The 16,312-nt window shown below is 34.3% G+C and overlaps 1 protein-coding gene across 18 annotated transcripts in view; it reads left to right on the top strand.

Annotated features, from left to right (window-relative positions):
* Positions 1-15,005, top strand: part of TBL1XR1 (TBL1X/Y related 1) — a 171,208-nt gene extending 156,203 nt beyond the window's left edge. For all 18 annotated transcript variants that reach the window (XM_081534031.1, XM_081533931.1, XM_081534060.1 and 15 more), the window contains 6 exons: positions 2,045-2,166; positions 2,313-2,387; positions 5,991-6,118; positions 6,691-6,856; positions 9,201-9,302; positions 10,168-15,005. In XM_081534031.1, coding sequence (XP_081390157.1) covers positions 2,045-2,166; positions 2,313-2,387; positions 5,991-6,118; positions 6,691-6,856; positions 9,201-9,302; positions 10,168-10,194 — 620 coding nt within the window. In that variant the 3' untranslated portion in view covers positions 10,195-15,005. The remainder of the gene's footprint in view (positions 1-2,044; positions 2,167-2,312; positions 2,388-5,990; positions 6,119-6,690; positions 6,857-9,200; positions 9,303-10,167) is intronic.
* Positions 15,006-16,312: the final 1,307 nt, after the last annotated feature.

Below are 16,312 nucleotides of genomic sequence, written 5' to 3'. Positions count from 1 at the left end.
CATTTTTGGCACACACTCCCCCCCCCCCCCGCCATATGCACAAACACACACTCTATTTTTTTTTTGGTTGCACTGGGTCTTTGTTGCTACACGCAGGCATTCTCTAGTTCCAGTGAATAGGGGCTACTCTTCGTTGTGGTGTGTGAGCTTCTCATTGCAGTGGCTTCTCTTGTTGCAGAGCACAGGCTCAGTTAGTTGTGGTACACGGGCCTGGTTGCTCCACAGCCTGTGAAATATCCCCAAACCAGAGGTCAAACCCGTGTCCCCTGCCTTGGCAGGCAAACCTTATCTACTGTGCCACCAGGGAAGTCCTTTCTCCCACTTCTTAACTCTATAATAAATTATCATATAAGCATTTTGTTAAAATTATTTTTCAAAAATTGTATCTTAATAATAATTAATGTCAAAATCAAGGTGTAGTTACTGATTCCAATTCCAAAGCACAAAGACAGAATCTAAACCAGGTGATTCAAGAAAGGGAACATAATATAAGGAAACTCTTGCAGAAGTTTTAGAAGAGTAAAGAAGAGGAGGTAACTCAGAGTTTAACAACCTCAGTAAACCTAAGACTGTAGAGAAAATGATAGGATCCAACTACCCAGTGGGAATGGTGTCTTTAGAGAGTAGGCTGCCTGGCGAGAATAGGTACTGTGAAGCGATCCGAGTCACTGCCAAAGACCCAGTCTTAAAGGGAGAGGACTATGGAGTTGCCTGTCTACTCTCTTTCTCCTGACCTTGGACTTCTGACAGTTTCTTCACTGAATGAGCCCATCTAGTGTACTGCAGGCACAGGGACCTGGAATATGTGATGTCCTGGTGGCAAATAAGGGCAGGGCAGAGTGAGGTGAGGAGTGGGCTGAAGATAAGCTCACAGAGGAATGGTTGTCTACATCGCTCTGAGAGGTTGGGGTGCACATAAACAACAGCATACCAGACATAGTGTTGATCAAAGTAGGCCAGTGTTTTTGTTCACTGATTTAGTTGGGTTCTCCCAGAAGCAGGATGGGAAAGAGGAAAGGCGCCAAGGAAGGGAGCAGTTTCTGGTGACAAAGGTCTAGGGTCAACCTAATTCATGCAGGGCTCTGGAGTGTTTGTTACATATCAGGATTTTCCTTGTCTTGCCAAGCAAGCTTCATTTTTTATTCTCACCTTTCCCCCAACTACCTACTGCCTGCTCTAAATGCAGTGTTTTTGGTATGCTTCTATTGCTTAACCCAGTTACTTGCTATCATTACCTTAATCTGCATTGCTAATTATAGAGAAGCTTTGCACTTTGCAACAGGGGAAAATGAGAAAGGAAAGAATCTTTAATCATATCAGAGCTAAAGTATTAAATGCCAGCCAGCTTTTGGACCTTTGATGTTTTAAATTCAGTGATGTAGAATTTAAGATATATTTGACAAGAATCACTTAGAAGAAAAATGCATTTGCCAGTCATGCAATACTCCCATTTATCAGTTAAGTAGATAGTGGAAATGGTACTTACTCAGTGTAACATTTGTCTCACTTGTAATTTACAAAGTACTTTCCATACACATTATCTAACTTGATGTTCACAATATCCTTGAGTACTACGCGTAAAAGTTTTTATCCCCATTTTTTAGAAGAGAAAAATAGCATGAGAGCTGACTTGCTTATAAGGGCCCATTAATTAGGGAGTAGCAAAACAAGGCTTCTTATCCATTGAACACTCACAGAATTTTAGAAACGAAAGGAAATGTAGCATCACATTTAATTTTATTTTAGAAATGAGGTACCAAGAGTCCAGTGCTAGTAATTGACAGAGCAAGCTCTCAGGAACCCTCATCTTCTGGTGACCAGGCCAGTGTACTTTCTATTAGGCTATGTCTCACATAGAGACAACCAAACTGAAATGTATTAATATTTGTGATAGTTAAGTACCATAATATTAAAAATTCTATTAATATAAAAAGTATAAAGCAAATCGTTTAAGTTCTTAATGTCCAGCAACGTTTTAAAATTAAAGCACCTAGGTTTCAGTACGTGTGGAATGAATGCAAACCTGGCCTTTTTTCCTTTGCAGCACCAGCATTGGATGTTGACTGGCAGAGCAACAACACCTTCGCTTCTTGCAGTACAGATATGTGCATTCATGTCTGTAAATTAGGACAAGACAGACCTATTAAAACATTCCAGGGACACACGGTGAGAAACTTCTTTTTTCTCCCTCCTTTAAAGCAATTATGATGAATAAGTAATGTTTCAGAGTGGTTTGGAAGTATGTATGTTTAATACCCAAAGAACAACCAAGTCTATGAAATGAAAATGTGAATGTTTACTGTTATTTTTAGAATGAAGTAAATGCTATCAAATGGGACCCAACTGGCAATCTCCTGGCATCCTGTTCTGATGACATGACCTTGAAGGTAATTCAGATAGTGGGGAGGAAGGGGGCTGAGGAGTTATACAGTGTGGCTGCTCTGGCCATTTTAAGACTGCTCAGAATGTGTCTGTTGTAGTTGGGAATTATGATACTAAGATTTGTGCTATTTTAAATTGTCTTCACTAGTAATGAGTCATATATGGGTACAATGAAAGGTTATTTGCTCATGTAAGGATCTAACTTATAGGTAGCAAATGAAGATCTTTGTAGGATTCATGGATTTGACTGATACTCTGAGCAATGTATTAAGTGGATTTTTGCTGTGATGTGAATATATATCACCCTTGCTGGGAAACTGATGTGTAGTGGATATATAGCTTAATCAGTGAGTGAGCATAGTTGACATGTCAGAATTCACGTCTCAATATGAGTTTATGTTTTTCTTGTTGTATAACTAAAAGCAAAAACTAACACCTAGCCCCTGTGTATATCACATACCAAAATTAAGGGGGGAAAAAAGCTTTTTGAGAGAAAGAAAAATATGATAGTCTTCAAAATTAATGAAGCTTGAGCTCTATGCTTCATCACATTAACTCTACTAAAAATAATTTACCTTTGACTTTACAATGCCACTGACTACAAACATAATAACCTTTATAGATAGGATAATCATGAAGGAAAACTGCTTTTCCTCTTCCCGTGAACAGACTAAATGTAACCTTGGTAACCTGGTGGGTTTTTTTTTCTTAAATACCTGCTGTGTTTTTAGTTAGGTTTTCTCAAGTCTGGACTCCCTTGTAACCATTGCTGATAAAAATGCTTTTCTTCACACTTTTATTTGTGAGATTACTTTGCAAGTGTGTATGTGCATGCGTGTGCACACACGTGCTCACTCAGTCGTGTGTGAGGACTATAGCCCACCAGGCTCCTCTGTGGAATTTTCCAGGCAGGAATACTGGAGTGAGTTACCATTTCCTACTCCAGGGATTGAACCCACATCTCTGCATCTCCTGCATGAGCAAGCAGATTCTTTGCCACTGTGCCACCTGGAACCCTTGCATGCACATGCATTATGCTTATAAAATGAATAAAGAACAAAAAACTTCTTTGGGAGCAGAGTGTGGCACATAGAAGGAAATGAAAGAAGGCCAGTGGCTACTCTCAGCTACTGATTTGCAGTTCAAGAGATAGGTTTGAATTAGAAAGTGTTAGAGATTTTTGTTGTTGTTATTCTAAGAATAATAAAAGGTCATAGAATTTTAAAGGAGAAGCTATATAAAGATAGATAATGTCTAGTGAAGCCATATTTTGAGAAGAAGGAACAGCAGAGGAGTGAGAAGATTATGTTCAGCTTGGACAGTGCCTTTGAGTCATGCAAGTGGACATGCCAGGAGGGTCTGATGCTCAGAGAAGAACTTAAAGTTTGGCGTAATCATTTGGGAATTCTCAATAGATGGGTGGTCATTGAAAGCCATGGGCATGGACAAAATTGTGTAGGTAGAAAGTATCAAGTAAAAGAAGAAAGCTTTAAAAGTCTTAAACTCGGTAACATTTACCTGCTTAAGAAGAATCAGGTTCCAAAAGAAAACCTAGCAGGCATGACCTCAGTGGAAATAGTATGTATGTGTAGAGAATAATATTTCAAGGAAGGTGTTGAAGAGAATGGTCAGCAGTTTCAGTGCTATTGAAAGCTGGCATGAAATATGTTTTGGAAACTTATCTTTTGGATTTATTTACATGGAGTTATGTATACCTAGAATACAAAACATTATGATACTGTTTCGTTTTCTCAATTTCATTGCAGAAGTGTGAATCCCAGCTAATTTTTGTTTCTTCATTCGCACTTGGATTTGGTGTGTGTTTGTTTTTGTATTTGGCAAGATTTTCCCTCTTGTCTTTATTGAGTGGTTTTGTCAGAAATACTGTTGATATAGGTTTCTCTTAACTTTTGCTCAAAAATGAGTCTGTATTGCATAATAAACATGTTTTCAACTTGAGAAAAGTGTGTTTTCTGCTTACCATTTTAACTTTAATTATTGCTTTTTTAATGGTTTTTTCTATATGGATCATTTAAAATTTCTAAATCTTATTATGGTGACAACAAATGAGCTCTACTTTTTAACAGATTTTTAAGTGTACTATACAGTATTGTTATCTAAGCCCAGTGTTGTATGGCAGATCTCCTCCTCTAGGGTTGAAATTTTATACTTTTTGACTAGCAACCCACCTCCACCACAACTCCTTGCAACCACCATTCTTTTTTTCTTCTTTTCCATTATGGTTTATTATAGGATATTGAGTATGACTTCTGTGCTGTATACTATAGGACCTTACTGTTTATCCTCGCCATTCTTTTTTTTTGCTTTTATGAGTTTGACTCTTAGATACCTCATGTAAATGCAATCATGCAATGTTTGTTTTTAAAATTTATTCATGTTGTCTTGTTGCATACTGCAGGATTTCCTTATATGTTAAGTCTGAATATACTCCATTGTGTGTATGCACATCTTTTTCTTTATCCATTCATCCATTGTTGGACACTTAGGTTGTTTCCATATTTTGGCTTTTCTGGATAATGCTGCAGTGAACATGGGAGTACAGATACCACCTCAAGATGCTGATTTTATATATTTTATATATATATATTTTATACATATAGCCAGATGTGGAATTGCTGGTTCATATAGGGATAGTTGTTAAAATTTGAGGGAGAACCTCCATACTGTTTGTCATAGTGGCTACACCATTTTGTATTCATTTATCAGCAGTTGATGAGGGTTCCAATTTCTCTATACTCTTCACAAAATTTTTAAAATTTATGGTAACCATCTAACAGTTGTGAAGTGATATCTCATTGTAGTTTTGATTTGCATTTCCCTGATGATCTGTGACATTGAGCATCTCTTCATATAACCTGTTGGCCATTTGTATGTCATCTTTGAAGGAATGTCAAGTCCTTTGTCCATTTTTAAATTGGTATTTTGCTGTTGAGTTGTAGGATTTCCTTACATATTTTGAACTCCTTATTGGATATATGGGTTGCAGTATTTTCTCTCATTCCATAGGTTGCTGCCTTTTTACTTTATTGATTGTTTTCTTTGCCGTGCAGAAGCTTTTTAATTGTATATAGTCCCACTTGCCTTTTTTTTTTTTTGCTTTTATTGCCTATCCTGTCGTGTCAACATGAATCATACTGTATTATCTGTATGTTCCTTATCTACTTTCCCTTCCCCATGGCCATATAGTTCCTGATTCTGAATTCTAAGAGGAACTTATAATATATATCTTTATTTTTAAAGAACAGCATAAAAACTAATGCCTTAAATATTGTAGCATCATTACCCAAGGAAATTACTGAATGTTGATATGTTGATATTTGTACCATCTGAAGCTTTCAAAAATAATCTTAGAACTACAATTTATTGAATCCTGAAGCCTCACAATTATTTAGAATGGACTTGAAACTAATTTGTCATTTTTCAAAAACAAATATATCTTACTACATTTTAATTTCTTTGCATATATTCTCTTGATCTCTATAATTATTGTTATGGTTATGCCAAGTATTTTGGACTGGCAAGATAATATTATAAATGCATCCTTTGTATGGAAAGATAATTTACACATACTTTTCTTTTTTGTTTAGATATGGAGTATGAAACAAGACAACTGTGTCCATGATTTGCAAGCACATAATAAAGAAATTTATACTATCAAATGGAGTCCAACAGGGCCAGGGACAAGCAATCCAAATGCCAACCTTATGTTAGCAAGGTAACATTTCCACTTTGCTTTTCCTTTATGTCTTTTATAAAAAAAAATTTCTTACATTATGACAGAAAATTAGGAAAATTCAGTAAAATGGGAATGTATCCTACAAGGAATATTTTTTAAATGGGAACATTTAGACATAGAGTTATATTATTTCAGCTCATAATGGATTTTGTATCTGGAGATAACAAATATTTACTGATAATATCAAATATTGATTAAAACCCAAGTAACTGAGGCATAACACAATAAAGTTTTTTCAGCATCAAAATAAGTAATAAGTGTATATTCAATGTAGTGTTTTGCTAATCAATATAAAGGAGTTATTTAAAGAATAGAGGAATATAATAAATTAGCTCATTTATGTTTTCCAATTTACAGGAATGGAGATGCCCTTAATGAAGCTGCCTCTTCACCTTTTAGCTTTGTTTCCAGAACACTTTCTTCTTAACAGCACAGTCTACTTCTCATAAGGAATTTGTGGCTAACTATAAGGAAAGACTGTCATTGTAGTTTGGGGATGGGGCTGGGAATTTTATTACTTATAAAATCTTTTTTTTTTTCTCCTTTGTCAGTGCATCCTTTGATTCTACTGTTAGATTATGGGATGTAGACCGAGGAATTTGCATCCATACTTTGACAAAACACCAAGAGCCTGTGTACAGTGTAGCTTTCAGTCCTGATGGCAGGTATCTGGCGAGTGGTTCTTTTGACAAGTGTGTGCACATCTGGAACACACAGGTATGTCCGAATTATTTGAAGAGTCACATATCTTTATATGAGTAAGAAGCGCTTGTTTAAACAAATTTTTTTTTTTTCCAATTTTGATTGTCATTCCTTTTGTGTTATTAATTCAGTTCTTAGTTTTTAAATGTGTATTTTTCGGGGGGGGGTTATAGCTTAGTGAAGATCAAAACCATCTGAAGTGAGATTTTCATAATATAGATGAAAATTTAGAAATAAATTTAAATTCTTTGTTTTATTTTTTCAACAGTTTTGCAGACATAAAGTATGAGAATTTAAGATGCATTTATTTAGATAAATGATGTAATCTCTTTATTTTCTAAAAGAATTATCTTTGAAAAAGGTATATATGAGCAGTTAAAAAAATGTGCTAAAGGACAGGATTTTAATGATTCAATACAAAATTTATCAGAGAGAAACTTAAAACTATATACTACATTTCTAGGGACAGTGCTACAGAGATCTTTTCTTAAAAATGGAGAAAACAGTTTTGTTGCTTTCATTCTTTTTCATCTTTTCAGTGTTTTAGTTTTTACGTGCCATATACTGTTTTCTTCAATAGCAGTTACATGACTCTACCTGTCCCTGCATTATTGGTTTAATTTTAATGGGTATTACTTTGTAAGTCTCCCTATTAAGGCTCTTTTTTCCCCTTCAGTAGAGCTTTATAATTTCTTCATAAAGATCTTTTATTAAAAATTTATTCTGAGGTGCCTTATGGATTTTCTTGTTACTCTGTATAGCATCTTTTAAAACATGTATTCCTTTTACTTACTGATTGTTACTCATGTTTGGAACATTACAAATTTTGGCATGTTGATGTTGACTTCACCAACCCTGCTGAGCTCTCTAATCTTAATTATTTCTCAGTTTGCGGGATCTTAGTTCCCTGACCAGGGATCAAACTGTTGCCCCCTGAAGTGGAAGTACCGAGTTCTAACCATTGCTACCAGAGAAGTCCCAGTCTTTCTGTTTTGACTGAATAGCAGAGACTTTATAGATAATCTGCCTATTGTATTATTTTCTGTCACTCATTTACTCATTTTGAGTAAATTAAAATAAAATTTGGGTAGAGAACTGTAGAATTCTAAGGGAAGATGCTGTTAGACTTTTAAAGACATTTGAACAGCTATCCATATACTGTTTTGTTGTTTCACTATTGTGTATCAAATGTCATTTTATTTTTTTTCTTTTAAGTTTGAAAATAATAAAATGCATCTTGTGAGATATCAGTGCAGGAAAAAGTCATTTTTGGGGGGTCATATACATACGTGATATATACGCGTGTGTGTGTCTAGTTTTTTTTTTCCTTCCCATTACTTGGTTGATACCTAATCATTTGACAGATAAATTCTTATAGTCTGGTCTGATCACACATTTGAGTAAATGCTAAGAATCCTTTGGCAGTTTTAATGTAGATAGCTCTTGCTTGTTGACCATGCCTATTTTGTTCAATTATAGCCTAAGTTAACCTTAGAAATTGGTAAGTACTATTGAAAGAAAGTGTTGGTTCTTTTTTAAACCCCACAGTTGACTCTCTATAGATTTTACTCTGTACGTCCGCTTATTTTAGATTTTGTTGACACCACTCCTTTCCCTCCTAATTAATTGTAGATATTTAAGGCCTGCTATACTCATACTTTTTCATTAATCTCTTAAATTGTGAGAAATTTTAGGTAAGAGGGAGAAAACAGTAGAGCCTTCCCAATGTGATCAACTGTATCCATGCATCTGTGGTTTCTGCAGTATTTCCAGAATGACTCTGAACAGGAAAACAAGGAAAAATGGTCTCCCAGCTTAGTGATTAACTTAGGGCTGGCTCTGTCAGACGGTGTTTACAAGATATGTGTCTTGCTGCCATGTTGTTTTTAGGTAGTTCTGATGATACTTCTAGTTTGAATTTTTTAGGTCACCATGAAGCTGAGACATACTTTTCTTGTTTGTCAGGACAGAACACCAGAAGCATGTAAAACATCTTTTAGTAATAATGTACATATGCTCTTTCAGCTTCTTTTATGATTCTTCTAGCTTCGGGGTACTTCTGGTGTCAAAGAGGCCAAAAGGATACCTTAGCTAAAAATGGTTATCAGTACTGGGGAAACTCTGTGCGTGTGTGTGTGTGTGTGTGTGTGTGTGAATGATCTGTTGAGAGCAGGCTAGTGCTACCGTTTTGTAAAAGGATCATCATATTACATTTCTGGTATTTCAGAACTTGTGTTTGAAGTTGAAGCTAAGTCTTGCATTGAATTGCTGGAAATAAAGCCATATGATATTTTGACCTCAACATTTGAACATACATAATAATTTATCATTTTTAAGATTCTGCTTCTCATTATTTTAGACAGGTGCTCTAGTTCACAGCTATAGGGGAACAGGTGGAATTTTTGAAGTTTGTTGGAATGCAGCAGGAGACAAGGTTGGAGCCAGTGCATCAGATGGTTCAGTAAGTATAATGAAGTTTTCCAAAGGGGTAAATGTGTGTGAGAGAGAGAGAAAGCATAGTGAATAAATGTGGCTTGTTGTGGTAGTGACTACCAAAGTGTTCTTTATAAAATAAATTCTATGATATGGATATTGATCTTTTTTACTGAAGGCTCTATGCTTTTCATATTCATTTTATTCAAATAATGTTAACATAATTTAGGGTATCTTTGCCAAAGAGTGCCTTCAAGATCAAGAAATGGACTGTAAAACTTCATCAATGGAATTAAATATAGCACGATATCTCTATAAGAGAGATTTGAATTTCTAATGCCTATTTTTAACCTTCTCTTCTTGTAGAAGAGTGGTGGTGGCCCAGGGAAGGGGGGAGTAGAGGCACTGAGGGGTCTACATTGAGGAATGTGTGATACCAAGAGAATTTCAGGGTGAGGCTGGCAATGTCTTTACAGAAATACTCGTTATGGCTTCCAAAGTTCTGAAAGCAAAGGCAAGATGGAAAGAGTATAGCCATTAGCTGTTTACTGAAGCGATACCTTAATAGAATCTGTAATGTCTTTCATTAAGATTGAAGACATATAATAGAAAATGGTCTGTTTTGAATGTATTTATTTCTACTTTTTAATTAACAGAAAGTAAATCTTAAAAATTTTAGCCATGGTTCTTCTGTAGTGCGAGCCCATGATTGTTTCCTCCATCTTCTTTCACGTAGTTTATCTGATTGTTTATGTCCATTGCTATGATTACTTTTGTTTTATCAGTTTCATGAAGTTGGAACTAAGAAATAGATTCCAAACTGTACTGTAAAAATGTTAAAAATGTACAATAAAATTCTTTACACACTGTTTGATTATTTTAATTTCTTACAGGTTTGTGTATTAGACCTTCGGAAATAGCGCTACTAGTTGGAAGCCATGGACCGACTATGAATGTGTATATAGCCAAAATGACTGTCCCCGACCCAAGTACTGCTATAGTCCCACTTGAACCATGGCCAGTCCACTACAGCCAAATCTAAGAGAAATATATACATACAGTGTATATAAACAAAATTGCACCCTGAAGATGACAGAATTTTGTCACAGCTTGTGAATTCTGTTCACCAAGTGCTGGAATCTAATCTGCTGTGCCCCTAAAATAGCATTTAGAAGTTTTGGATATGAAAAACAGAAGAGAGAAAAAATATGCGTTATAAAAGCAGCCCATACATGTACCAGTTTTTGGATACTAATGACAGCCTTGTTTATCCCCTTTGAATCAGCAGACACCATGGATTATATTCTTTTTTCCCTTCAGTAGTTTAGCAGTTTGTATGTACAGAGAAAACGGACTTACAAAAACTTGCAGCAGTAGTTTGTTCTTGCTTTTAAACTTTTTTTGGTTTAGTTTATGGATGCATGAAGTAAGGGAGTGAATCAGTTTCTTGTTTATATTTTTTTTCACCTTTTAAACAAAAAAATTCTTAAAAATATTTTAATGCATTCTTTTGAAGAGATAGATGTTTGGTACATTTATGGCTCCCAGAGCATATATTCAATTGGTGCATGTTGTAGAGGGGAAATTGGAAATTAAATGGAACTATATGACTTTGGTCATGTCAATCTGTAAGACACATCAGTAAAAGGGTATTATGCTCTGTTTTTTGTTTTTGCTTTTGCTTTGTTTTTCTGTTGTGGGGTTTTTCTGTTTTGTTTTGTTTTTTTGGTGATGTGGCTTAAATGCAATAGTTTTCTTTTTTTGGGACATATTTCTGCCAATTAAAGACTAGAAGGGCACAAAATTTTTTTTAATACCATAGAGAAGATGCATAAAAATATCTTCTGATGTTTTGTAGCCATAACTAAATTATGGTTAAAAATGTGCACTATTGTGAAAAGGAGCAAAGTAGGTTTGGGTTTTTTTGTTGTTTGTTTCTTTTACTTTGTTTTTTATGAGATTAAAATGTTTCTGGATAAGGAGTAGCTTCTCCAAAGTGTCCATCATTCTGTGTAGAAGCTTAAATATGTAATGTAACCAAACTCCAGTATTAAAAATCTCTCATGTTGTTTTTCTTTATACAAAGCAAGATAACGGCATATAACACTGCCATTACATGGCAAAATGTTTGCTACCTTAGTTTAAAAACAATCTTTAAAACGAAAGACTTGCTTCAAGGTGTTCTTAAATAGCAGTGATTCAAAAATTTTTAAAAAGGTATAATTGCACTAACCTCCCGGCTGCTCTGATTCTGCGTTTGTGGTACTTGTGACTACATTTTCTCAAATATAGATAGATTTAAGCTGCTATGTTTTGTTTTTTTAGTAATCACTACTATATCATGTCTTTTACTCTGTTTATAATATCATGTATTTTCTTAAAGGTATAGGTATCAGATCAAACCTCCTCTTGTGCTCATGCAACTAAAAGCTAAAATATACAGAATTTACAAACGATAGCATGGGGCTATGTTTATATGTGTGATTAACAGGGTTTGTTATGATTAATGTAATAATTCAGAAGTGTCAGTTTTGAAGAGAATAGTTGTCAAATTTAATATCGCAAAAATTTTAATTAAGGAATATCATTTATTATCAAGCTTGGCAAATTTATAACACTATTTCTGTCACTAATTATTTGAAGCTTTTACTGCTAAAATTTTAACCTGTTTTAAGTAGAAACTGATTTAACCCAAGTAATGCAGCTTTGATTTTCAGCATTTGTTGTTTTGCTATTTTTACAAAACAGCATTGATTGAAGCAAGTCTTGGTTTTACTAAGGTAGGATAGCATTTGCTATTGGTAAAGAGAATAAATACACTTAATTTCACAATACATTGTTATATGTACCCCAGTTGTTGTTAGTGGGGACTAAGATACTGTAATAATATTTTTTAAAATTTACATTCAGAGAGGCAGTCATTCATGATGGTTTTGTGCCAGCTGTTTTTAGGGTTTTGGATCACATTATAGATATTTAGAACTATTACCCTGTGACTTATGTAGGAAACCTAATATGCTGAGTATCTGGCACTTGAAATCCTGCTTTTATTGCTGGAGGTCCACATCTGTGGTTGACCTCTGTTGTTGTTTTAAAAAAAATAAATAAAAATTTAAAAATCTGTGCAATAATTTTTAAATGTGCTCCCAGGAATAGACACAAATGTTTTGAGTATGTTTAAGCTGCATTTTCCTTTAGCGATGCATTTGTCAATTGCACTGAATTTAAATCTGAAAGTCAGAGGTGGTTATTGATAGTACTTTTGTATTTTGATATGGACAATTTATTCATTTGCATACAGTTATTGACCTTTTTTCCCCAGCTGATTAAAGATAGTCACGAAGTTCTGCAGTATAGCTGCCAAAATCGACAGCTACATGTTTATGGTGTTGTCATCGTCTCTGTTTTTTTTTTGTTTGTTTGTTTGTTTAATCTTTAGGTATTTTACTTAAGCATAATAGCCACAGTAGGACATATAAAAGATTATAAATACAGAGCTTTATTATCCTGAAGTCTTGGGTCTTTTAAGTATAAACTATCAGAAAGGTATCCATTTTGTAGGCTTGGGTTCTTTGTGAGCATACAGTTATTTCTTTTTTGCTGCTGTTCTCAACATCATCATTGCCTGCTGATGTGCCACGATGCTGCTCCAGTAGACAAAAGTAGATTGCCTCTAATTTGAGCAGTAACATGATTATAAGAGACCAAGTTTCACAGCCTGTAAAGTTCTATATTTGAGGTTCTTGCTTATTTTTTCCTTCTTTTTTTTTTTTTGCCTCCTCTAAGAACTTATCTGAAGATCTGTTGATTCCAGTAGATTTTCTGTGGTGTTCATTATATGTCATTGTTGTATAGGCTACTGTAAGACACTTATAAGGAAAAATAGAAAGGAAAACTTAAATGAATAGAATACTCATTGATTAAAATAGAGTAAAGAAAGAGCAGCTGTCATTCTTGAGCATCATAAAGGAATATCTTTTTTTCTTCTTCATGTAGGATATCCAGTAAATTCTTCTCTTGGTTCCATTCCCAGTTTCCTGTCATTGATCGGGTACCATCATTAACTTTGACATGACTTTTAGAAGTGTTAACTTTTAATTTCCTAATAGGTCTTAGGGTGTACTGAATTCTGTTTTAATTAATTATTCTCTAGGTAAGTATGTTTTAGGATTAAACACCTTTTACAGATACTGAAAGTGCCTCCTTTTGTGGTGTAAAAAACAAATTATGGTGCAAAAAGTAATCATTAGATTGACTTACATGAAGGTTTTTTGCTTTTTGACATATAGAAATGTCAAGAGAAAGGCCAAAGATTTGTACTTTTTCACTTAACTTATAAAGCACTCCTTTTTTCCTTAAACTTACTTCTGTCAAATTAGATTTAATGAGAGAGTACTATTTTTAAGGAGCTATCTGTTTATGTAGAATGATTTTGTTAAGAGTAATGTAAACTTACTGAATAGAGGCCTGAAGAGGAGTATGCATATTTGCTGTTTAAAGGAATCAGAAATGACCGTTCTCATGTCAGCAAAGATGTTAAGTTTTACTAGATAAGCAGAAAAAATAAATCTCAAATGCAGTGCTATTTACTCTTTTCAAAACAGTTTTCATTTTCTTAAGCACATTGTACATTTCTGTAGAACCTGCATTTTTTCTCGCATGCTAAAGACGGTACTTGCATTTGGTGAATTACTGTTGACAGTTTCCACAGAAATCCTGTTTCAGTGGACCAACATTGTGGCATGGCAGCAAATGCCAACATTTTGGGGAATAGCAGCAAATCTACAAGAGACCCTGGTTGTTTTTTTGTTTTTTTTCTTCTGAATCAGCAGGGATGGAAGGGAAGTAGGGAAGTTATGAATTACTCCTTCCGGTAATAGCTCTGACGTGTCACATTCAATATCAATTAAAAAAAAAAACAACATGAATCTAGTTAAGTGTAGAAGAGAGAGCGAAAAAAGAGGAAGTGTTCACTTTTTTAATACACTGATTTAGAAATTTGATGTCTTATATCAGTAGTTCTGAAGTATTAATAGCATTCTTTATTTCTGCCTTTATGTTGACAGTGTTGAAGCAGGGTGAATAACTCGGGCATATTTTTTTTTTTAATTTTCTCGTAATCTGTTTCATGATGTTTTCTTTGGAGTTTCTGGATAAGTTCAAGAAAACATTCTGCATGTTGTATCTAGTCTAATGTACTTATCCATCTCATCAAAAACAAAAACACGCTGACTGCATTTCATAGTTCTGTAATCCCTAAATACAGAAGTAATTTTCTTTTTTCCTGACTTCGACACTGTAGCTATAATGTTCTAATTTTTGATTTCTACAAATCCTTTGGGTCTAATTCTGTGAGCCTACTTATAGCACTGGATTAAAATGTCTGCATCATTTCTTTAGTTATCCAGTTAACTTTAAAACTGTTGTAAAAGTGTAAACCAGCCCATGACAGTCTTTTGTACATGTTGAAGAACTTTGTTGTTCAGTTTTCATGACTGTTGTGTAAGGAAGACTGATACAGATACTCTATGCTGTCCTGGACCATGTTAATTACACTTGCGATGTATTTTGGTTCCACATCACAATGATTTGTCCCTAATGACCCTTTTATCCTTTCTAGGCACATTTTTTGTTGTTGTTGTTGCAGTTTCCCTTTGCATTGTATTGCTTTGACAACTGTAATTTGAATCAGATCTGAAAGAGGTCCAGAATAAAATATATTTTGATATTATGTTGGCTGTGTACATATATAAAACCTTTGATACCTATGTAGTTTGTATGGACTATTTCCTAGTCAAGTAAAGGGAGAGGGATGCTCTTGTTTACAATATCTTGTTTACATTTTATTGCAATTACTCCTCCGATGTTCTTTTGTAGAATAAAGTTTTTTGCTCTGAGTTAGCCTTCATAACATAGAACATCATGTTGATTCTCCCATGCTGGTGTCACCAATCATAACAACTGCCATCAGAACCCAAACCACTGTATTTCATAAATTTACTGTTTTACAAGATACACATAAAGTAAGCCCATAGATAAAAGTGCAAATTTTACTATTTTATTACTTCTCGTAGGAGATAAGATTTTTTAAATGAAGGGTAATTTACTATTTTTATTAAAGAATAATAGAGCATTTAATCAGCTAGGGAATAGCAATTACTTTTGAATTATTTTAAAAAATCGATATTGTACTTTAAAAGACATTGTTTCACATAATCAAACAGGCAGATTCATTTGATTAGCATGCATTTGAGCACAAAACAATGTGTATAAGTTGTTGAAGATTTTTAGGACGGGGTGCTCAACTTCCTTAATGCTCTTTTTTTTCTTCATAGATACCTACTATAATTTCATAATTTTCTTCCTTCACTAGTGGTATATGTTGCTAACAAATCTTTTAATCTGTGAGGAAAGATACTAGGCATCTTCCAGTTTTAATTAATCCCAACTCCTTTAGAATTACTGAAAGGTAATAATTTTTAAAGAATCATTGAGCATATTTTTTCTTTTTTTAAAACCTTGTGTCCTCCAGGTATTCTACCTTTCCCTTCAATTTCCTGAAGCATAAATTTACAGGCATATAAAGTATGCCTGAAGCATACTTATAGGCATAGCCTTGTCGTGTTTTATTAGACGATAAGCTACTACAGTTACTAGAACTTTCTGACAGCCTTTCATTTTCAAAGGGTTAGCTTTTATTGCATGGCATAGATTGTTAATGTTCTGCATTTTACACTTTTTCAAAAGTGTTGGACAACTAAGGATTATAATCTGTATCAGCTTGTGGTAAAACAAATCAATTTGAATAGTTACAGAAGGGGTTATTTGAAACTTCCTAGTTCTTACACTTTACTATAGATCAGATTTCTTACCTATTATAATACATAGCAGATAAAATTAAAGTTGACTGTTTCCCTAGCATATGCATTTGAAAATGCAGTGGAGGAAAAGACACTGTGGACAGTAGTTTTATGGTGCTTTTCTCTGCTGTACCAAAGCTCTCTGTCAACAATGAAATGTTAACCCTCTGCTACTTTT

The sequence above is a fragment of the Giraffa tippelskirchi genome, chromosome 2, assembly GCF_054371585.1.
Source record: "Giraffa tippelskirchi isolate mGirTip1 chromosome 2, T2T-mGirTip1v1.2.pri, whole genome shotgun sequence".
Taxonomy (NCBI): Eukaryota; Metazoa; Chordata; class Mammalia; order Artiodactyla; family Giraffidae; genus Giraffa; species Giraffa tippelskirchi.
The sequence above is the reverse complement of the archived record's forward strand: the minus strand, read 5'-3'. Positions and strand labels throughout refer to the sequence as shown.